The sequence below is a fragment of the Pongo pygmaeus genome, chromosome 17, assembly GCF_028885625.2.
Source record: "Pongo pygmaeus isolate AG05252 chromosome 17, NHGRI_mPonPyg2-v2.0_pri, whole genome shotgun sequence".
Lineage (NCBI taxonomy): Eukaryota > Metazoa > Chordata > Mammalia > Primates > Hominidae > Pongo > Pongo pygmaeus.
In genome coordinates, this window is record NC_072390.2 from 29,044,173 (window position 1) to 29,067,965 (window position 23,793).

The 23,793-nt window shown below is 38.5% G+C and overlaps 1 protein-coding gene across 6 annotated transcripts in view; it reads left to right on the top strand.

Annotated features, from left to right (window-relative positions):
- Positions 1-23,793, top strand: part of L3MBTL4 (L3MBTL histone methyl-lysine binding protein 4) — a 462,348-nt gene that overhangs the window by 231,841 nt on the left and 206,714 nt on the right. For all 6 annotated transcript variants that reach the window (XM_054460568.2, XM_054460567.2, XM_054460572.1 and 3 more), the window contains one exon: positions 17,622-17,736. In XM_054460568.2, the coding sequence (XP_054316543.1) occupies positions 17,622-17,736 (115 nt within the window). The remainder of the gene's footprint in view (positions 1-17,621; positions 17,737-23,793) is intronic.

Genomic DNA, 23,793 nt, shown 5'->3' on the forward strand with positions numbered 1-23,793 from the left:
AGTGATGCAGTGTGAAGCCAGGAAACCACCTGCAGCCACAGGGTACTGGAAAAGGCAAGAAGTGATGTTCCCAGATGGAGTGTGGCCCTACCATGCTTTGATTTCAGATTCTGGCCCCCAGAACTGTGAGAGAATAAATTTCTGTCTTTTGAAGACACCAAGTGTGTGGTAATTTTGTTATGGTAGACCTAGGAAACAAATGCAGAGATGGATCCCTTTGATCCAGTTAAGAATGAAGCAGGTTGCAGTTTTAGCTTTAGTTCTTCTCTGGTTTCAAATGTGTTGATAGAAAGGACTTCCCTGTACTCCCTCTAGTGATCCCAGGACCAGGAGATTACAGGGGTCTCCCTGGGCCTTCCAGGCCCTCCCCACAGCCTCTGTGCTGGTAAGCACTCAGTGACAGCCAGCTCAGGGTCAGGGGTTTCGGCAGATCACAACGCAGCCAGCCAGCCCCTATGGCTTCTGAAAACTGCACTGGCTGTGTCTTCCTCTGTCAAAGTCCAACCCCCTGCGTCAGGTTTGATCTTCTGCTCCTCCAGGTACAAACTCAGCACAGGCCCCTGAGCTGGAGGAAGTGGCTGATCTCTCTGCTCACTTAGGAAAGGGCCCTCCTTCTCCATCAGTCAGATAATTTAGACTTCATTTAGACTTCTTAGTATCCACAGTGTGTTCAGAAATTATGGTTTTATAAATTTTTAGTTTCTAGACATTTTCTAGTTCTAATACTTCAAATTGGCCTGTTCTGAAGTTCAACATCCTAACTAGAAGCAGAACTCCCTAAAATATCAATACATTTATTAATTTATTAATAATTACACTTTTAATATTAACTATATTATAGAGTATATATAAATTTTTATATAATTACATTAAATTATACTTGTAAAATATGTGGTTAATTGGAAATATAACTAATTAATTGTCAGTACCATCCTACATGATCTGTGTGGAGGTTGGTGGGGTTGGTGTGTGATCTTTGTGAAGGCCAATAGTTTCTCATTTCAGATTCCAGACCACAGGATTCCAAGGTAGAAAAGTGAGAGAGGCGGGGAATTAATGGATAGACTTGAAATACTCAGGAACATCAGGAACATAAGTGCTGAAATATTGGACATAGCATCCAGCTGGACAACAATGATTTTTTTTTGTTTTGATCTAAAATAAATTGAGTAGAAAACTAGCCCTAGATAATTAGATCTTTGATCATTTTAATTTAGGTTATGTTTAGCTCTCACTACACACAAAATTGTAGAGAGCAGACACCATTTTTTTTTTTTTTTGGGTACCAAGAGCCTTGTGGACAATAAGTATAATTTCAATGGGAATAATTTAGACTTCTGACATTGAATTATATAAAAAAATTAAAAGCATGAACAAATATGTTAATTGCAAACATTCATTCTCCTCCATTGCTTGAAAGTCATTCACTGGCTTGAACATTATTTTCTTTAGAAAGTCAATCCATTTTCGGAACACCTCATTCTGGCTGAGGTAATTACTCAGTTATACATGAAAAAGAGGGGAAGGCTCTGCAGTCAGCTGGATAAATTACCTGTTTCAGAGGGTGCAGTACATGTAAACATGAGCCATTTGTGCAGAATTTTAAATTTACAACACAGTTTTAAGCTCAATCTTCTTATTCCTCAGAAGCAACATGCATTTACTTTAATGACCCAGCACACTTCATAGGAGGTGAATATAATCAGTATGTAAATAGAAACATAGATTTTATTGTTGAAATAGAGCCAAGATTTTCATCTACTATGATGTGATATTTTAAATGAAAACTTTGGAATTCGAGTAATGTTGGATATCCTGTAGGCACTTGAAATTATAACTTCTTTTGTAGAAGAAACCACAGCCATCAAAAAAAGTCAAAACTCAAAAATATATGCTAAAAACAAGCATCTACTCCAAGTTTAAAACTCATATATGCTAAAAACAGCATCTACCCTGAGTTTAAAACTCAAATATATATGCTAAAAACAAGCATCTACTCTGAGTAGGAATAGAAGGTCATATCAGTTTTCTAAGTGGACCTCTGTTTTTACCCATATCATCTATAACTGAGATTGGATACAGAAAGCATAGAATTGTTGAAGCCCAGACCTTGGGCATCATCCTGTCCCTCCAACTGCCCCGTCCCCATGTTTGAGGCCTTGGCATCACACAGGACAGCACCATCTCTAAGATTTCGAGCTCTGAATCTTGGTTTCTGAGCAGAGCCTTCTGCCTCTGTAGCCCTCTCAATTGCTTGTCTTGCTCTTCAGCCTCTTGCAGGCCCCCACGCCATCCCTCACAGCCCCCACGTCTGCTGGCCTCCCACGGCTTCCCTGCCTAGAGCACTTGGGAAGCCATCACTGGGCACACACCCTCAGTGCAGCTCTCTGCGTACCCTGACCTTCTTCAGATCTTTATCCACCAACCGGAAGGAAGGTGCCTTTGCTGATTTATGATTTACTGCCACAACTTGCCTTTCTGCCCTTGGACTGCCCTCCACCTCCACCAGTGGCCTTGCCTCTTGTTTGCCTGAGAAACTAGAAGCTGCCTTGTGGTTCTCCTCCCTCCGGCTTTCCCATGCTTACTGTGTCTTCCTTGCATCTGAGAGAGCTGAGGCTTCTCATTTCCGAAACTCTTTCTCTTGTTTATCCCATGCCCTCCCCATTTCTTCAGTTCCATTTTCAGTCTCTCGGCAGGGCCTTCCATTAGTGTAAGATCAAGTCTCCATGGCTCCACGTGTCCTTCCTGGGGGAGCTTCTTTGCTCACTTCCTCATGGCCACCACAGTTATTAAAAGTGCCCTTTTTGGCCAGGCACGGTGGCTCACGCCTGTAATCCCAGCACTTTGGGAGGCCAAGGTGGGCGGATCATCTGAGGTCAGGAGTTCGAGACCAGCCTGGCCAAGATGGTGAAACCTCGTCTCTACTAAAACACAAAAATCAGCTGGGCATGGTGGTGGGCACCTGTAGTCCCGGCTACTCGGGAGGCTGAAGCAGGAGATTTGCTTGAGCCTGGGAGACGGAGTTTGCAGTGAGCTGAGACTGCACCACTGCACTCCAGCCTGGTTAACAAGAGCTGAACTCCATTTCTAAAATAAAATAAAATAAATAAAATAAAATAAAATAAAATAAAATAAATAAAATAAAATATAAAATTAAATTAAATTAAAATAAAATAAAAATAATAAAATAAATAAATAAAAAATAAAATAAAATAAAATATAAAATAAAATAAAATTAAATTAAAATAAAATAAAAAAATAAAATGTGAAAGTGCCATTTTAGTTTTCACTTCTGCCACCTATTCAGTCTTCTGGCTGAGTCAGCCCAGATCCGGGCCCCTTGCGGTGGCTGCCTTGCTGAACTTGGCATAGTCATTTCTCACTTGTCTATTTGGCAGCCTCAGCACAGTTGACCCCAGCCCCTGTTGAAATTGCCCTCCTTCGGCGGCCTCTTTACCATTCAGTCTTGATTAGAGTTCTTGTCTTAGAGTTCTTTATTGCTTCTTATTGCTCCACTTTTTAATAAAATTCCTCAGGATTTCTCGTAGACTTGTGTATCAGTCAGGGTCCTGCAGGAACCAGCAGGCACATCATACAGACTTTAGTAGAGGCCTGTTCATGACGTTTGGGCAGGGTTGAGAGGGTGAGGGGTGGGACTGGGAGAACCCAGGAGAGCTCAGTACAGGAGCCAACCACAAGCAGGAGCACCACTCTCCGGTGGGACCTCAGCCACGCCAGCCTGCAGCCTGCAGTGAGGGAGGCCTGAGCATGCCTTCCCCAGCCTCCCTCTCCTCCTGTCTTCATGAGTCCTTTTGCAACTTCTCATTGGCCAAAACCAAAGGCTATTGATACCATCCATAAAGGGCTGTGTCGTTGGCACCGTGTGGATCTGGAGGGGAGAAGGGAGCATATTGGGTCCAGCACTGCGTATTTCCCAATCGAGTCCTCATTCCCTTTCTTTGTCAGCACGTGTCAGCACGTGTATGGCCCTGGCTCTCTACCTTCCCACTGTTTGTTTATGACTCCTAAATCTATGCCTTAGATTTTTCAAGCAAGATCCAGGAATGACTTTTCATTTGTTTGCTGGACTTTTTGACCTGCATATCCTGTAAGCACTTGGAATTTAATATGATCAAAATGGAATTCATCAAATTTCCCCTTCAACAACAAAATTAACCAAACCGAACAAAAATCAAAACCCTGCTTCTTTTCCTGTATTTCTCATCTGGCGATGACATGGCCATTAACTAGGTTTCCCAAGTTATACTGGCACAAAGTGCAAAAAATAATGCTACAAGTTTTGTTTGGGAAACCCTTGTCCCAAGACCTCCTCTTTCACATTTTTTTCCTTAGCTGATTTCTGTGTTGTTTATCCTTGAGAACCTAAACATGGGTTTGGTTTGCAACTTCTTCACTTTTACGTGGGGTTCTGACTATATGAGATGTGGGTGGAGCTCTCGTTTCTCTCCTGGCCTCTTCCACATATGCACTCTTCTCTTCACCCATCCTCAATATGGCTGGATCATAATTGTAGTTAGATCAAAATCCTTGTTTACCCACTACATCGTAGTCATTATAACCAAGAGGAACATGTGCCTGTTTTTGTATTCTAAAAGAAGAAATGGCTTCAAAGAATCTCAGGAGCTTTCATGTTATAGAATGTCATATTCTTGAATAACAATGTTGGTAATTGAAAAGATAGATAAGTCTGTAAAAGAAATGGATAAATCAGCCGGTTTGGGTTAATCTTAAATAAATCCTTTAGACATATTTGTTTGGTAGTGTTTATATAATTTGAATGGACATATTTGGATTTATACATTCATTTATTCATTCATTTGTCCAATGAGTGTTAAATGCTTCAGCAAATATGCTCTGGATATTATCTGGCATCGGAAACAAAAAAATATAGAAAATACAGTTTCTGTCCTCAAATAATAGTCGAATTACTGTGACAGATGTAAAATCAGAGTCTAAATGGTCGGAAGTGATCAGGAAATTATTTATATGACCAATTTAGAAATTACTAATAAGATTAATGTTGTACTAATACATAAATTATTAGAATGGATAGGGAAATATGTAACCTACCCATGACTTTGAAAATGTTAGAAATAGTGTTCATGATGCATTCATTTTGTAAGTATATCTCTGTGTGTATATATTTCCATTTTGCTTATATTACCCATGTAGATATTATGTAATTCCATAAATTACTGTGCAGACACTATATCATATTGTCCATCGTGTTGTTCAAGGTTCCTTATATAAATGTTTGTACAATAAATTTCTATCAGGGGAAATTTTGCAACATTAGACTAACGTGTTTTTTTTAATGTTATAATGAGAATTGTATAATATATCCCCTTTGCTATTGGCTTACTGGGAATTGAATGTTTGTAGCAATCTCATCCTTAGAATACTTAGAGTTATTGAATATCCTGGATTACATGGTTAGTCCTGGAGTACGCCTACTGTAATTGTCTAATGATTAATAGTGTTCCATTTTACTCTCAAAAATATCCCTTTTGGGCAATAAATTATGTACTCTCTCTGTATAACCAACTTTTGTTAGTTTGACATTCTTCACATCTTACTGTTCTTATTTAGAAATCCTATGTCTTCTTTTATTGTAAACAGTGTAAGTTCTTTTTCATGTGATTTAGTAGAAAAACTGTGATGATTTGCTATAGGATGCAAGGTGGAAATTCAGAATCTCAGGACAAATTGAGAGTGCATATTGAAACAACATCGCCTGAAAAGGCCTTTGTCCTGAAGAGAAGACGGAGGGTAGAGGCCTGGTCAACAGTCACAAAGGCAACGATCTTTACATCAGCAGTGAAGGCACAGCGTCAGCCACGGTGGTCCAGTTCACTGCCTCCGTGCTTCAAATTGTTTAAGCTTTTGGGCAGAGATTATGGAAATATTTATGTTAGTCATAGCTGTAAACTGATTTGGAGATCATTTGTCTTTACACTGGTTATGAAGGAGGTTTTCCTTGCAAAGATATCACCCACAGACATGTAGTCACAGAGCCCCAAGTAGGGCTGGTATGCCTAACTCTGATGAAATATTTAAAGATTTTTTAACAAGAATTAAAACCCTGGAGATTCTATTAGAAATTTGGCATTTTTATTTCTTGTGCGAATCTTATCTGAAAAACACATCTTATGGGAAAAACTAATTCTATTTCTTATAACTGTAACCATAGAAATAGAAAAATGGAAACTTATGTAGATATATTTATCACAAATGGAAACCTTTAGAGTTGAGTGGTCCTCTGCATCAGGCCTTAAATCAGATTTCTCTTGGTTCATTGTATTATAAAATTAAGAATGGTTTCTGACTATTTAAATAAGTTATTTTCAGTGGCATTAGATAGAACCGTGGGTTTAATGGCAAAGTCAGTTGATAACCCTAAAAAAGCATTTGAAAAGATTTTATCTAAAGGACTCCCTATTCAATAAATGGTGCTGAGATAACTGGCTAGCCATATGCAGAAGACTGAAACTAGACCCCTTCCTTACACCATGTACAAAAATAAACTCAAGATGGATTAAAAACTTAAATGTGAAATCTAAAACTACAAAAGTCCTGGAAGACAACCTAGGAAATACTATTCCATATATAGAACCTGGCAAAGATTTCATGATGAAGACACCAAAAGCAATTGCAACACAAATAAAAATTGACAAATGGGACCTAATTAAACTAAAGGGCTTCTGCACTGCAAAAGAAACTATTAACAGAGTAAATGGACAGCCTACAGAATGGGAGAAAATATTTGCAAACTATGCATCCAACAAAGGTGATATCCAGAAACACATCAACAAGCAAACAATCAACCCCATTAAAAAGTGGGCAAATGATTTTAAACAAATCAACAAGTAGGCAACAAATGACCCCATTAAAAAGTAGGCAAAGTATATGAACAGACACTTTTCAAAAAGAGACACACGCACAGTGAACATACATATGAAAAATGCTCAACATCACTAATTATTAGAGAAATGCAAATCAAAACCACAATGAGAGACCATCTCACACCAGTCAGAATGGCTATTATTAAAAAGTCAAAAAATAACAGATACTGGCGAGATTGTGGAGAAAAGGGAATGCTTATACACTGCTGGTGGGAATGTAAGTTAGTTCAGTTACTGTAGAAAGCAGTGTAGCAATTTCTCAAAGAACTCGAAGCAGAATTGCCATTCAACTCAGCAGTCCCATTATTGGGGGAATATAAATCGTTCTACCATAAAGACACATGCAAGTGCATGTTCATCATGGCACTACTTACAGTAGCAAAGACACAGAATCAACCCAAATGCCTGTCAGTGGTAGACTGGATAAAGAAAATGTAGTACTTATACACCATGGAATGCTAAACAGCCATAAAAAAGAAGGAGATCATGTCCTTTACAGCAACAGAGATGGAGCTGGAGACCATTATCCTAAGTGAACTAATATAGAAACCAAAAAACAAATACCACGTATTCTCACTTATAAGTGAAAGCTAAACATTGAGTACGTGTGGATACAAAGAGAACAAGAGATGCTGCGGCCTACTTGAAGGTGGAGGGTGGGAGGAGGGAGAGCATTGAAAAACTACCCAGCATGGCCGGGCGTGGTGGCTCACACCTGTAATCCCAGCACTTTGAGAGGCCAAGGTGGGCGGATCACTTGAGGTCAGGAGTTCGAGACCAGGCTGGCCAACATGTTGAAACCCCCACTCTACTAAAAATACAAAGAAAAATTAGCTGGGCGTGGTGGCATGCACCTGTAATCCCAGCTACACAGGAGGCTGAGGCAGGAGAATTGCTTGAACCCAGGAAACAGAGGTTGCAGTGAGCTGAGACAGTGCCACTGCACTGCAGCCTGGGTGACAAAGTGAGACTCTGTCTCAAAAAAACAAAAATAAAAGAAGAAAAACTACCTATCAGGTACTATGCCTATTACCTGGATGGCAAAATAATCTGTATACCAAACCCCTGTGACATGTAATTGACCTGTATAAAAAACCTGCATTTGTACCCTTGAACCTAATATAAAAGTTTTTAAAAAAGAATGTAAAATGCAAAAAAAATTTTCCTCACCTCAAACAGAAAGTCTGTACCCAAAAACCAGTAAATCCCCAGTCCTACCTCCCTGCAGACCCTATTAATCTCTAATCTACTTTTGGTCCCTATGAATTTGCCTATTCTAGATATAAGTAGATATTTGTCCTTTTGTGCCTGGCTTACTTTGCTTATCATGATGTTCATCTGTGTTGTAGCATGTCAGAACGTCGTTCCTTTTAGTGGCTGAACAATATTCCATTGCGTGTACATACCACATACCCATTCATCAGTTGACGGACACTTGGATTGTTACCACTTTTTGGCCATTGTGAATGCTGTTGCCATGAACATTGGCATACAAGCATGGAAAAACAGCAAATAATCTAGGGTTTGTGGTTAAAAAATACAGATTTTGATCTTCATTCTTGACTCCCGCTGAATTAGATCTTGGTTGGAGGAGAGGATGGTTCATATTTTGCTTACTAAATTTCGAAAAACACCGCTTTAAGAAACCTGATGAATTTGGGCAGTGGCCTTACAAATAAAAATAGGTTTAAAATATCTATAGTGAAAACTACTAATTTTCCAACTTAGTGATTAAAAGTTTTTCTATGAGATTTGTTATGGGAAAGGATTAAATGGAAGATGGAAGCAACTATATTTGTGGAAGAGCAGATGAGTTTCAGGGAGGTTAGCAGGGACAAGGAGTTGACTTAATTGACCACAAGTGAGTGTGGAAGCAGTGGTAAGGAACAAACCTAGGGGCAGCTGGTTCCAAAACCACAGAACAGCGCTTCAGGCATGTGGCCTGGGGGAGAGGGAGGGTTTAGGAGTCACAGTCATCTGGAAATTGTGGGCATGTTTCATAATCCCTGTGTATCTCAGTAGCCTTATATGTAAAATGGGGATAATAACGTGAGAGTAAGGTGTTTTGAAGGTATATATATATTTTTCCTTTCCTTCATGCTCTCTCCTTCATTACCCTTGTCTGCAAACAGATGGGCTGAATGTGGAGTTAATGTTTACTGTGGAAAAGTATGGGTAGCTCTGGACTATATCCCTCGTTTAGTCAATGTCATATTGTTTTCCTTATTTATTTTCTTGCATGGTTCTCTCAGTAAACTGTTCTCAGGTTAAGTCTGTTTTTGCCATTTACTGGCTTATGATCTTGGCAAACCTCTTAACATCTGTGAGGCCCCTATCAATCATCTGTTAAAATAACACCTGTGAACATTAAATGAGGAGCTATATAGGGCTGCACTCAGTGCCTCATGCCTGTAATCCCAGCGCTTTGGGAGGCTGAGGCAGGAGGATCACTTGAAAATAGGAGTTTGAGACCAACCTGAGCAACATAGCAAGACCTTGACTCTACAAAAAAACAAAATAAAATAATTGAGTGGTGTGGTGGCATGCACCTGTAGTTCCAGCTATTTGGGAGGCAGGAGGATCACTTGAGCCCAGGAATTTGAGGCTGCAGTGAGCTGTGGTGGTGTCGTGTATGTGTATGTGTGTCTACACACACACATTACAACTATCCCTGGAATATATAAGCGTACAATAAAAGTGTGTCCCCTGCCATACCCAACACTCTTGCTCTTGGATTATGATTGTACTCTGTAAAGGCATGGTGCAAGCATTCTTGCCCCATGGCAGGGCAGATGTCTTGCCTCAGTACTATCCCTGAACTCCCCTTTGCCACCCCTCAACAGAGCCCAGAGCCTGGCATCACAGGAAGTAAGATGAACTATAATCTTATTGGCACCAATAGTTATGAGCAATAGGTATCAGGAAAACATATTAAAACCCAGTTCTCCTTTCTAGAATGAAACTTAAGCCTAGTTAACTCAAAATGTATTAAATTAAAGCTAGAAGAATTCAGGGACAGTCGAGACTGTTTCTGAAGAAGTTAACATCATGTCTGTGCTTATAATTTGTTTGCCATAAGCATGTAAAATAGATTTGAGGACTCTGACAGTAAAACAAACATATCCAATAAGCCTATTAAAGTGGAAATTAAAAATTTAAAAACCATGTAGCAAAATAAAACAATGTAATAGTCACTTAGGCTAATAAAATTATTGTGACTGAGCACTAAATTTAGCCCCAATGTTCCTAAGTGTTATAATAACTGCCTCGTCTTCCAATTGCCCAAAAGAACAATGAGAAGATGTGGTTACCGTCTTGCATCTTATCCAGACGATGGGCTTTGAGCCTTTAAAATCTGTGAGACACAGGGCTAAGTGCCATGGGAGCAGCGAACATGACTGAGGCATTGGGGTACATTTAAGGGGCTCAGGGCAAGTCCTGCTGTGGGCATTGGGAAGTAAAGATAAGGAAAAGCAGAGACTATGTTGGTGCAGACGGTTGGAAGTGTGGGATTTGTGCCAAGGAGTTTTTCCTTGTTGTTGTTTTTTTTAATATGCTGATCTAACTTTTTAATTTCCGAGTTATTTCTTACCACTCTTTAATAGCTAATGTGTAATGTTAATACCGTTAGGAAACATTCCTGTCTGTTTAAGAATAAAAACTTGAGACAGTGGTTGATTCAGTGATCTGACCTTTGTTTTCTAGTTTATCAAAGCTTAAGCAAGAAGGGTCTACATGTTTATTTTATGCAAACCCAGATATGTGAAAAATCATAAATGTATGAAATACAATGTTGAGAGGATTTGGTTTTCAAAACGAGGCTTTGCTTTACAAAAGGACTCTTGGTAAATAGACTTAAAATGCCAGTCTCCTCTATTAACTTGACCATCTGGTTAGAATTTTTTAAATTGGATTTTTATTCCACAGATCCAAAGATATGATCCAAAGATATGAAAATATCTTTCATAAAGATGTATTCTACATAGGCACAGATTTTGATTATAAATTCGGAGTTTAGACAGCCCTTGTTGGGGAGGGGAGAATCACATCATTGGATTGGGAGGCTATTTTTAATTTCCATGGTTTCATTGTAAGCAGTTATATACAACCCTGGAAATGATAATTTAATATTTATTAATGAACATGAGAGGAAATGTTGAATAGGGTATGTAAAAATATTGTACCTGCTGTCAAAAAAAATTGAAAAAGATTTTTTTTTCACTTCTTCAGTTGAGATTAATTCTGCAGTCAGATTCCCAGGTCCACCACAATAGTTAAAATAGAAAGACCTCTTTGGGAGGCCGAGGCGGGTGGATCACGAGGTCAGGAGATCGAGACCATCCTGGCTAACACGGTGAAACCCCGTCTCTACTAAAAATACAAAACATTAGCCGGGCGTCGTGGCAGGCGCCTGTAGTCCCAGCTACTCGGGAGGCTGAGGCAGGAGAATGGCGTGAATCCGGGAGGCGGAGCTTGCAGTGAGCCGAGATCGCGCCACTGCACTCCAGCCTGGGCAACACAGCGAGACTCTGTCTCAAAAAAAAAAAAAAAAAAAAAGACCTAACTCCTCGAAGCAGGACCTTGCTGGGGTGTTTGTCCTGTCGTATTTGTGCTCTGACACGACTTCCTTGCTTTTGAAACATAAAAAAATTGCACCCCAGACTTAAAAGGGGAAGGGCATTGAAATTAGTTGAAGCTTGGGAAATTTATTTCTTCTTCGCTCCATTATATGGACTTACACAAACTTCTTCCTATTGGTAATTCCAGAGCAGGAGGAATCATTCCAAAAAGGAACACCAGTGTTGCCTGTTCACACCTTGAATATATTCAGTGGCCTGGTACTGACAGTCCTAGGGTGCCTAGCTATGTCTTGAGCGCTGCAACATCGCCATCAGTAGAAGATAGTAGGAGACAGAGCAGCCACATGTGACAGCAGCTGAATGTAGAAATGTTTTAAATAAAGTAACTATATTGAGATGTAATTTGCAAATGATAAGATGTACAGATTTTATGCACGCATTTTGATGAGTGTTGAAAAATGTATAATATATCCTGCATAGCCACCATCCCAGTCGAGATGTAGAACACTTCCAACAACACAGAAGCTTCCTTTGTGCTCCTTCTCAGCCAGTCCTGCTCCCATCCTTCTCCCAGACAACCATGGACCTGGTTTCTATTGCCTGTTGTCAGATTTCCTATCAGTGGGGTCATACAGCATGCACTGTTGTGTCTGCCTCCTTGCTCAACATGAAGTCTGTTGTTCCCATGTTCAAGCATATGTAAACAGTTTATCCCTTTTTATTGCTGAACTAGTATTCATTTTATGGACATTGCACACTTGTTTGTGAATGAATGTTCACCTGTTGGGCATTTGGGTTGTTTTCAGGTTTGGGCTATTATGAATAAAACTGCAAGGGACATTTGTTTACACAACTTTATATTTTCATCACTTTTGTTGGAATTACTAGGAGTCACAGGGTAGGCACATGGTTTAAGCTTCTTTAAAAAGTAGCATAACATTGTTGAAAGTGATTGTGCGATTTTACACCCCTGCCGACATTGGTATGAATGTTTCAGGAGCTCCACAGCCTCGGCAATAACTGATGTTGGGAAATTTTGTCTGTCATTTAAATCACTCGAGTGGGTATGCAGTAGTATTTCATTTTGGTTTCTCTGGTGAAGAGTGATATTGAGATATTAAAAGTTTGTTTATTGATCATTCATGAATTTTTTTTCCAAAATGTTCATTGAGTCTTTTGCTCATTTTTTACATTGAATTTTTTGTCAAGTCTCTTGTCAGATAAATGTATTGCAAATGCCTGTGGCTCACTTCTTACTTTTCTTGGTGATTTTGAAAAACAAAAGTTTTTGAGTCAGGTAAAAAATGAATTTATTGATTTATTATTATATAGGTAGTGCCTTCTGTGTGCTAATAAATCCTTGAATATTCCAGTATCATGAAGACTTTATCTTAAAGTTTTCTTCTTAGGTTTTGTAGTTTTAGCTTTTATTTTTTTTTATGTTTCATTTCAAATACTTGTGTATGTGTGATGTGAGGTAGAAGTCAGCTGGCTCATTTTTTTTCACATGTTGATGTTCAAGCATTCTGGTGCCATTTGTTGAAAAGACTGTCCTTTCCTCATTCACTACTCTTGTCATGTTTTTGAAAATCAATTGACTGCATATATATGGATCAATTTATATGCAGTATTTTGTTTTATTAATATATTTGTCTATCCTAAGCCAGTACAACATGGTCCTAATAACTGTGCCTTTGTAGTAATTCTAAAATTCAGATAGTATCAGTTCTCCAACTTTGTTAATTTTTTTACAAAATTGTTTTGGGTAAGCTAGATCATTTTTCATTCCTTTATAATGTTAGAATCTGCTTGTCAAATGATACAAAACAAAAGGCCTACCTTTTTGAGTAGGATTAAATTGAATTTATGGAACAATCTGGGAAGAGATGACATATCAATAATAATATTGAGTCTTCCAGCCTGTGGGCATGATAGTTCTCTTCACTTATGTGGGATCATCTTTTAATTTCTCTTAGGAATGTTTTCTAGCTTTCAATGTATAGATCTTGCACATTTTCTTATTTTCTCAGATGTTTTGCTAAGTTCTTCATTTTTAATGCTATTCTAAAGGAAATTTTTAAAAAATTAATATTTTTTAAATTTTTTGTTGCCAGTATATAGTAATAGAATTTATTGTTTTATGTTGACTTATTTTGCAAGTTTCATGCCTTTTATTAATATTTCTTTCTCTTGCCTAATTGCACTACATTACAATGTTGACTAGAAACAGTAAGAATGAATAAACTTGCCTTATTCTTGATTTTGGGGGTGAAGCATTCAATAAAGTATTACTTAGTATGATATTACCTGTGTTTCATAGATGCCTTTTATCAAACTGAGGGAGTTCCCTTCTATTTCTAGTTTGCTGAAGTATTTATCATTGTGTATTGAACTTTGTCAGATACTTTTTCTGTATCCACTGAGATGACCACATTACTTTTCTTCTTATTCTGTGGTGTAATGAATTAATCAATTACAGAATGAGGAACTAGCCTTGCATATTTCCCCGCATATTTGCTGTTGCTAGTGCTCTTCATGTAGATCGTAGTTTCCATCTGGCATCACTTAGCATCAGCCTGAAATACTCCCTGTAATGCTTCTTACAGTGTAAATCTATAAATGCGTATTCTTTTTTGTTGTTGTTTATCTGAAAATTTCTCTGTTTTAGTCTTTTTTGAAGGATATTTTTGTAGGAATTGGAATTCTGTGTTGACAGTTTTTTATGTTTCCTGTTAGTGTTTTAAAAATGTCATTTTATTATCTTCTTGCCTGCACTGTTTCTGGTGAGAAGGCGGCCCACTTTCCCATCGTAGCTCTGCTCTTTGTACTGTGTTGCATTGTCTCCGGTTGCTTTCAGGGTTTCCCTTTAGCTTTCATTTTCAGTGGTCTATGATTTGCCTAGTTTTCATTTCCTTTGTATTTATTATGCTCAGGTTTTGTCATTCTTAAGCTTGCAAATTGGCATTTTTGGCCAAATTAGGGAGATTTTTGTTTTAACCATTATCCTTTCTGCGTTGGTTTTGTTTGACCACTATTCCTGCTCCATTCTCTCTGTGTCCTCTCCTTCTAGAATCCAAATATGCATATGTTAGATGAGTTGATATTACCAGGCTCTATTTATTATTTAAATCTTGTATCATCTGTTTTTTTTTTTTTTTTTTTTTTTTTTTAACAGAGTTTCGCTCTGTCACCCAGGCTGAGTGCAGTGCCGCAATTTCGGCTCACTGCAAACTCCGCTTCCCAGGTTCAAGCCATCCTTGTGCTTCAGCCTCCCAGGTAGCTGGGAATACAGGCATGCATCACCACACCAGCTAATTTTTGCATTTTTAGTAGAGATGGGGCTTCACCATGTTGGCCAGGCTAGTCTTAAGCCCCTGGCTCTAAGTGATCTGCCTGCCTTAGCCTCCCAAAGTGCTGGGATTATAGGTGTGAGCCATCACACCAGAACATCATCTGTTCTTTAGGTTAATAACTTCTATGAATCTGTTTTTATATTTTATATTTTGTATATAATTTCTATGAATCTGTTTTTATATTTTATATTCACTCATCTGTTTTTCTGCCATCTCCAATCTCCTATTATTGCCATCCAGCAATAATATTGTCATCCAGCAATATTTAAGATATTTTGCTATTCACTTCTAGAATTTCTGTGTGCTTCTCTTTTATAGTTTCCATTTCTCTCCTGAAATTCTCTGTTAACTCATTTAGACCATTTCAATTAAGTTTTTGAACATATTTTCATAACTACTTTGCAATCCTTTTCTGCTAATTACAACATCTAGGTTATCTTAGGGTCTGTTGACCACTTCTGTACAAATTGAGTACGGCTCACAATCATCTGCTTATTTGCATGTTTAATAAGCTTTTGTATGTTATACATAATGAATGATACAGTATATAGTGGGAGTTTTTTTTGTCAAGAGTAGAGTTTGTTCTATCAGGGAGTTCATTACTGGTAATTCTTCGTCTGGCTAAGGCTTGATTTTACCCCTTTTTTAGGGTTGTTCATGAGTAATGCTTAATCTAGAGCATCTTTCTTTCCCCAAAAGTGTGAACTTTGTGGTGTCTCAGTCAAATTGTCAAAGTGTTATTGAGGTTTCTCCACATTAGTCTCTCCCCTCTCCCCGGAACGTGTGACCTCTAGTATCTTTGTTTCATTCTCAGCCCCGTATCAGCTACTCTCTGCTTGGCTTCAGAAAGTCTTACCTGGTACACGGGCAGTCCAGCCCTTGGTCAAGGTCTTGTGAATAAGCTCCCATGGACTTTTTGGTCCCCCGCTTTACTGAGACAGGGTCTTGCTGTGCCGCCCAGGCTGCAGTGCAGTGGCATGATCATGGTTCACTGCAGCCTCAACCTCCCCAGGCTGAGGTGATTCTTCTATCTCAGCCTCCTGAGTAGCTGGTACCACAGGTGCACACCACCACTCCTGGCTAATTTTTGTATTTTTTGTAGAGATGAGTTTTCACCATGTTGTCCAGGCTGGTCTGGAACTCCTGGGCTCAAGAGATCCTCCTTCCTTGGCCTCCCAAAGTGCTGGGATGACAGGCATGAGCTACTGCACCCTGCCTTTGGTTCCCCCTTTTTTGTAGTTCTGTCTTTTCCAATACTTTGTCTTTTAACTTCCAGCTGCATCATGCACTCTGATCTGCAATCTTTATCTCTCTGACTGCATAACTGCTTTCTTTATGTTTCTCCTCTCTGTGCTGCAATCAGGAAATTGTCTCCAGACTGATGTTAAGGGCTCATCTGGGATGTTTTCCTTTACTTAGGGATTGTATTTCTGTGCTGCCTATTGTCCAATGTCCGAAAATATTCCCTGCGTATGTCCAGTTTTATGGTTATTACTATGAAAGGGCACTCTGTCATGGTCAGGAACCTAAGTTCAGTAGAAATATACTTTTGAAAGTTTTTACTGTAACCTCTGGTTCTCAAACTTTAGCATATAACTGATTCATGTAGAAAACTTGTTAACACACAGTGTTAGGCTCTACCTTTAGAGTTTCTGATTCAGTAGGATTGAGGTGGAGCCAAGAATTTGCATTTTTAGCAAGTGTCCAGGTCGGTGATGCTGATAGTCTAAGAATCACACTTTGAAAACCACTTGCTTAGAAAGATGACTCTTGAGAAAAAATATTGGGAGTTTATTTGGGACTGAATATATAGAATTTTGCTTTTTTGGTCTTATGTTCTGCATAATGGATTTATATTTCAGGTTGGCTTTTTATAGCACTAGGCATCTTGCTCTTTTTATTCAAATATGATTTTCAAAAACTTAAGTGGGCTTCTTTGCATTAGAAAGGATATAGCTTTTTAAAAAAGAAATAATTATGTTTAAGAAATAATTATTTGATTTTTGTTTCAGAAATTGGGATTAATTTAATTATTCTTATATGTGTGCATGGTATGTTTGTCTGTGTTTTGTAGATAAGACGCAAGATAAATTATCCTTGCAATAATTAGCCTTGTTTGAGCCTATACCAGTAAGATGGCTGGACCTGGGCCCTACCTCTTCTTCAGAAGATTTCTTAATAGCTTACCTTTGGTCTTTAAATAGCTCTTATGGTAGCTATTAAAATCTATCTACCCCCTAGCATATTTTGTCTACTGTTTTTGCCTTCATTGTTCCAATGGGCCCGTCTCTCATTTGTGAGGTTTTAGGGATTGATTGTTTCTTTATACTCTAATCTGTGTATTTCCCATCAGTATAGCGCTTGTACTAATGTCAAGTTGGTGACTCTTACTGTTGATGATGCTGACATGGTTCTTGAAGTGGTTAATGGGACAGTTGCTCAGGACAAAGAGTATCCCCTCAACAGCATTCCAGTACTTGTCTTAGTTGAGAAAATGGATTGGCCTTACTTCTTCAGATTCTGATCAATCCCTGACAAAGTTTTTATTTACCAACCACTTTAATTTCTTTGAAAATTTGGTACAATTGCCTTTGTTGGCTGGATTAGAAGGCTGTAGAATGGCACATATTAAAATTATTTCAACTGCAAGGTGTGATTAATAAAATTTCAATCTCAGCTTCAGATATCTGTATTCAAATATTTTGATACAGGAAGAGTGAAATACTAATTACTAAATTCTAATCATTCAAAACTCGTTTTAACAGGTTCATTTTGATGGTTGGGACCATAAGTATGACTACTGGGTGGAGGCAGACAGCCCTGATATCCACCCGATCGGATGGTGTGATGTCACAGGGCATCCACTGGAAGTGCCGCAGCGTGAGTACTTTGCTCTTTGTTGTTGCTCTTTAAATACTTGGCCTGATTTCCAGCCATAATGTTGCTTATTCATGCCATTACAGGCATTTGAAAGCTAAACATCACATAGGCGAATTAATCACTACAGCTACACTGAACGCTGATTATTTACAATTAAGCCTCAAAGGGAATGTGTTATATTAATGAAAAGTGATAATCATTAAAAAATTATTTTGCGTTTTCCAAAGGAATCTTTATTTTCTACATTTGAGTTTGGAAAACTGAGCTAGCACATCTAAATCCATCTAATTTTGGTCATTGGTTTTAACAAGTTCATCTTATTTTTTAAACATCTGTCTGATCTTTATTTTATAGAATAGACTACACAAAGTCTTTTGGAAAATTAAAATATTTTAACTTCCAACAATTTTCAGATTTTTTTTACTTATAAAAAAATTTAAAATCCTCTACTTTACTCACATCTTTATTATTTCTGACTTTCTAGCTACTTAAAGTTAAGGAGGAAATTAACCACTCTAAATTTTAATGAGCCTCAACCCAAAATACCTTATTTTTTTGTCTGAAGGAGTCCTCTGATCTGATTAGGCTGACATGACTAATAACCAGTTCCAGACACAAGTGCAAGTGTTCTCCATTCTCATGTTTGTTTTGTTCCTTCACTGCTTCTCTTTCCCTCCCATTGGTTTCTTAGGATGAAGCTAGAATGCTTTTCTATTAATGAGGATATCTTACATGGAGCCAGCCTAATGATGCTTGAACCTTAGACCTCAAAGGACTTCTTGTAAAAATGAGAAGAATCTCTGACTAAATAATTGGACAAACAGTTCTACATTGTGCTAGGTTCTTCAAAAACTACAAAATCAAAGAGATGAAGGCCCTTCTGGAGCCTACAGTGTATTGGCACACGTAGGACCAGTACCCCAAGAGTGTAGAATGAAGAGGATCATGGTCAGCACCATATGGGGGACTCCAAGTAGGGAAGGGCGCCAGCATTTGTGTTTTGTGGTTTCCTCTGGTCTCGCTTTTTATCCTCCCTGGTTTCACACCCCAGCATGTCACGGAGATGGTTCTCACTTTATGTGAACCCCGTAATACACCCCTGTACATCCATCCCTCAGCCAGTAACTTTCTCAAGTATGAACGATTTTCGCTGGGGTAGGCATGGACCAGCATTGCAGATACAGGGACAGCTCTCTTCACTCCACTCCAAGCATTGTCTGCTCCTTTGTCACTCTACCCACCTGGCTTTTCTTCCTGAATGTCTCAAAAGCATCCCAGAGTCTATGCATCAAACCAAACCTCCACCCCAAGCCAAAAACTTGCTCTTTCTACTGTTTGCTTCCTAATTTGCCATTCCAGACTCTGCTCCCTCTTGGCCCCTTCCTCAACTCACACATATAAACAGTCACCAAGTGTCCTGCTGGTTCTTTCTTAATTATCCAGAATCTATCTTTGACCCCCAATGCTTTGACCCCCAGTGCATCTTCTCAATGCTATTGCATTATTTTGAGGTGTCATCATAGTTACAGATGCTTCTCAGAATGTGGCCTGTAGTCTGCTAGTGAGTTGCACAGGTTCTCCTGATGAGCCTAGGATAAATCTAAAATCTAGAGCAGTATAGACTAGTGGTTAAAAATGAGAAAACTGGAGTCAGAATGCTGGGCTTTGAATCTCAGTTTAAAGCTTGCTTAGTGTGTGCCTCTCTATGCCTCACTTTCCTCATCTATAAAATAAAGATAATATTAATATCTATCTCATGAATTTATAATTATTAAATGACATAAACGAATGGATAGAATTCAGAAACTGCCTGCCCCATAGTATGTGCTCAATTAAATCTTCTCTCAGGAAATAATGTGACATTCTCTAGATTTTCATTTTATGTAAGTTATTAAGTGGGAGTTACTAAGAGTTCCAAATTTGAAATTGAGCTACAATTAATGTGATTAGGGTTTTCCAAATACTTTAATTCAATTTTTCTTTATTATTATTATTATTATTATACTTTAAGTTTTAGGGTACATATGCACAACATGCAGGTTTGTTACATATGTATACATGTGCCATGTTGGTGTGCTGCACCCATTAACTTGCCATTTAGCATTAGGTATATCTCCTAATGCTATCCCTCCCCCCTCCCCCCACCCCACAACAGTCCCCAGTGTGTGGTGTTCCCCTTCCTGTGTCCATGTGTTCTCATTGTTCAATTCCCACCTATGAGCGAGAACACGCGGTGTTTGGTTTTTTGTCCTTGTGATAGTTTGCTGAGAATGATGGTTTCCAGCTTCATCCATGTCCCTACAAAGGACATGAACTCATCCTTTTATATGGCTGAATAGTATTCCATGGTGTATATGTGCCACATTTTCTTAATCCAGTCTATCATTGTTGGACACTTGGGTTGGTTCCAAGTCTTTGCTATTGTGAATAGTGCCACAATAAACATACGTGTGCATGTGTCTTTATAGCAGCATGTTTTGTAATCCTTTGGGTATATACCCAGTAATGAGATGGCTGGGTGAAATGGTATTTCTAGTTCTAGATCCCTGAGGAATCGCCACACTGACTTCCACAATGGTTGAACTAGTTTACAGTCCCACCAACAGTGTAAAAGTGTTCCTATTTCTCCACATCCTGTCCAGCACCTGTTGTTTCCTGACTTTTTAATGACCGCCATTCTAACTGGTGTGAGATGGTATCTCATTGTGGTTTTCATTTGCATTTCCCTGACGGCCAGTAATGATGAGCATTTTTTCATGTGTCTTTTGGCTGCATAAATGTCTTCTTTTGAGAAGTGTCTATTCATATCCTTTGCCCACTTTTTGATGGGGTTGTTTGTTTTTTTCTTGTAAATTTGTTGGAGGTCATTGTAGATTCTGGATATTAGCCCTTTGTCAGATGAATAGGTTGCAAAAATTTTCTCCCATTCTGTAGTTTGCCTGTTCACTCTGATGGTGGTTTCTTTTGCTGTGCAGAAGCTCTTTAGTTTAATTAGATCCCATTTGTCAATTTTGGCTTTTGTTGCTATTGCTTTTGGTGTTTTAGACATGAAGTCCTTGCCCATGCCTATGTCCTGAATGGTATTGCCTAAGTTTTCTTCTAGGGTTTTTATGATTTTAGGTCTAACATGTAAGTCTTTTTAATCCATTTTGAATTAGTTTTTGTATAAGTTGTAAGGAAGGGATCCAGTTTCAGCTTTCTGCATATGGCTAGCTAGTTTTTCCAGCACCATTTATTAAATAGGGAATCTTTTCCCCATTGCTTGTTTTTGTCAGGTTTGTCAAAGATCAGATAGTTGTAGATATGTGGCATTATTTCTGAGGGCTCTGTTCTGCTCCATTGGTCTATATCTCTGTTTTGGTACCAGTACCATGCTGTTTTGGTTACTGTAGCCTTGTAGTATAGTTTGAAGTCAGGTAGCGTGATGCCTCCAGCTTTGTTCTTTTGGTTTAGGATTGACTTGGCAATGTGGGCTCTTTTTTCATTCCATATGAACTTTAAAGTAGTTTTTTCCAATTCTGTGAAGAAAGTCATTGGTAGCTTGATGGGGATGGCATTGAATCTATAAATTACCTTGGGCAGTATGGCCATTTTCACGATATTGATTCTTCCTACCCATGAGCATGGAATGTTCTTCCATTTGTTTTTATCCTCTTTTATTTCATTGAGCAGTGGTTTGTAGTTCTCCTTGAAGAGGTCCTTCACATCCCTTGTAAGTTGTATTCCTAGGTATTTTATTCTGTTTGAAGCGATTGTGAATGGGAGTTCACTCACTCCCTTGTCTGTTATTCACTCACTCAGTTGTCTGTTATTGGTGTACAAGAATGCTTGTGATTTTTGCACATTGATTTTGTATCCTGAGACTTTGCTGTAGTTGCTTATCAGCTTAAGGAGATTTTGGGCTGAGATGATGGGGTTTTCTAGATATACAATCATGTCATCTGCAAACAGGGAAATTTGACTTCCTCTTTTCCTAACTGAATGACTTTTATTTCCTTCTCCTGCCTGATTGCCCTGGCCAGAACTTCCAATACTATGTTGAATAGGAGTGGTGAGAGAGGGCATCCCTGTCTTGTGCCAGTTTTCAAAGGGAATGCTTCCAGTTTTTGTCCATTCAGTATGATATTGGCTGTGGGTTTGTCATAGATAGCTCTTATTATTTTGAGATACGTCCCATCAATACCTAATTTATTGAGAGTTTTTAGCATGAAGTGTTGTTGAATTTTGTCAAAGGCCTTTTCTGCATCTATTGAGATAATCATGTGGTTTTTGTCTTTGGTTCTGTTTATATGCTGGATTACATTTATTGATTTTCATATGTTGAACCAGCCTTGCATCCCAGGGATGAAGCCCACTTGATCATGATGGATAAGCTTTTTGATGTGCTGCTGGATTCAGTTTGCCAGTATTTTATTGAGGATTTTTGCATCAATGTTCATCAAGGATATTGGTCTAAAATTCTCTTTTTTTGTTGTGTCTCTGCCAGGCTGTGGTATCAGGATGATGCTGGCCTCATATAATGAGTTAGGGAGGATTCCCTCTTTTTCCATTGATTGGAATAGTTTCAGAAAGAATGGTACCAGTTCCTGCTTGTACCTCTGGTAGAATTCGGCTGTGAATCCATCTGGTCCTGGACTTTTTTTGGTTGGTAAGCTATTAATTATTGCCACAATTTCAGAGCCTGTTATTGGTCTATTCAGAGATTCAACTTCTTCCTAGTTTAGTCTTGGGAGAGTGTGTATGTGTCGAGGAATTCATCCATTTCTTCTAGATTTTCTAGTTTATTTGCATAGAGGTGTTTATAGTATTCTCTGATGGTAGTTTGTATTTCTGTGGGATCGGTGGTGATATCCCCTTTGTCATTTTTTATTGCGTCTATTTGATTCTTTTCTCTTTTCTTCTTTATTAGTTTTGCTAGTGGTCTATCAATTTTGTTGATCTTTTCAAAAAACCAGCTCCTGGATTCATTGATTTTTTGAAGGGTTTTTTATGTCTCTATTTCCTTGTGTTCTGCTCTGATCTTAGTTATTTCTTGCCTTCTGCTAGCTTTTGAATGTGTTTGCTGTTACTTCTCTAGTTCTTTTAATTGTGGTGTTACACTGTCAATTTTAGATCTTTCCTGCTTTCTCTTGTGGGCATTTAGTGCTATAAATTTCCCTCTACACACTGCTTTGAATGTGTCCCAGAGATTCTGGTATGTTGTGTCTTTATTCTCATTGGTTTCAAAGAACATCTTTATCTCTGCCTTCATTTCGTTATGTACCCAGTAGTCATTCAGGAGCAGGTTGTTCAGTTTCCATGTAGTTGAGCGGTTTTGAGTGAGTTTCTTAATCCTGAATTCTAGTTTGATTGCACTGTGGTCTGAGAGACACTTTGCTATAATTTCTGTTCTTTTACATTTGCTGAGGAGTGCTTTACTTCCAAGTGTGTGGTCAATTTTGGAATAGGTGTGGTGTGGTGCTGAAAAGAATGTACATTCTGTTGATTTGGGGTGGAGAGTTCTGTAGATGTCTATTAGGTCTGCTTGGTGCAGAGCTGAGTTCAATTCCTGAATATCCTTGTTAACTTTCTGTCTTGTTGATCTGTCTAATGTTGACAGTGGGGTGTTAAAGTCTCCCATTATTATTGTGTGGGAGTGTAAGTCTCTTTTTAGGTCACTAAGGACTTGCTTTATGAATCTGGGTGCTCCTGTATTGGGTGCATATGTATTTAGGATAGTTAGCTCTTCTTGTTGAATTGATCCCTTTACCATTATGCAATGGCCTTCTTTGTCTCTTTTGATCTTTATTGGTTTAAAATCTGTTTTATCTGAGACTAGGATTGCAACCCCTGCCTTTTTTTGTTTTCCATTTGCTTGGTAGGTCTTCCTCCATCCCTTTATTTTGAGCCTATGTGTGTCTCTGCACATGAGATGGGTTTCCTGAATACAGCACACTGATGGGTCTTGAGTCTTTATCCAATTTGCCAGTCTGTGTCTTTTAATTGGAGCATTTAGTCCATTTACATTTAAAGTTAATATTGTTATGTGTGAATTTGATCCTGTCATTATGATGTTAG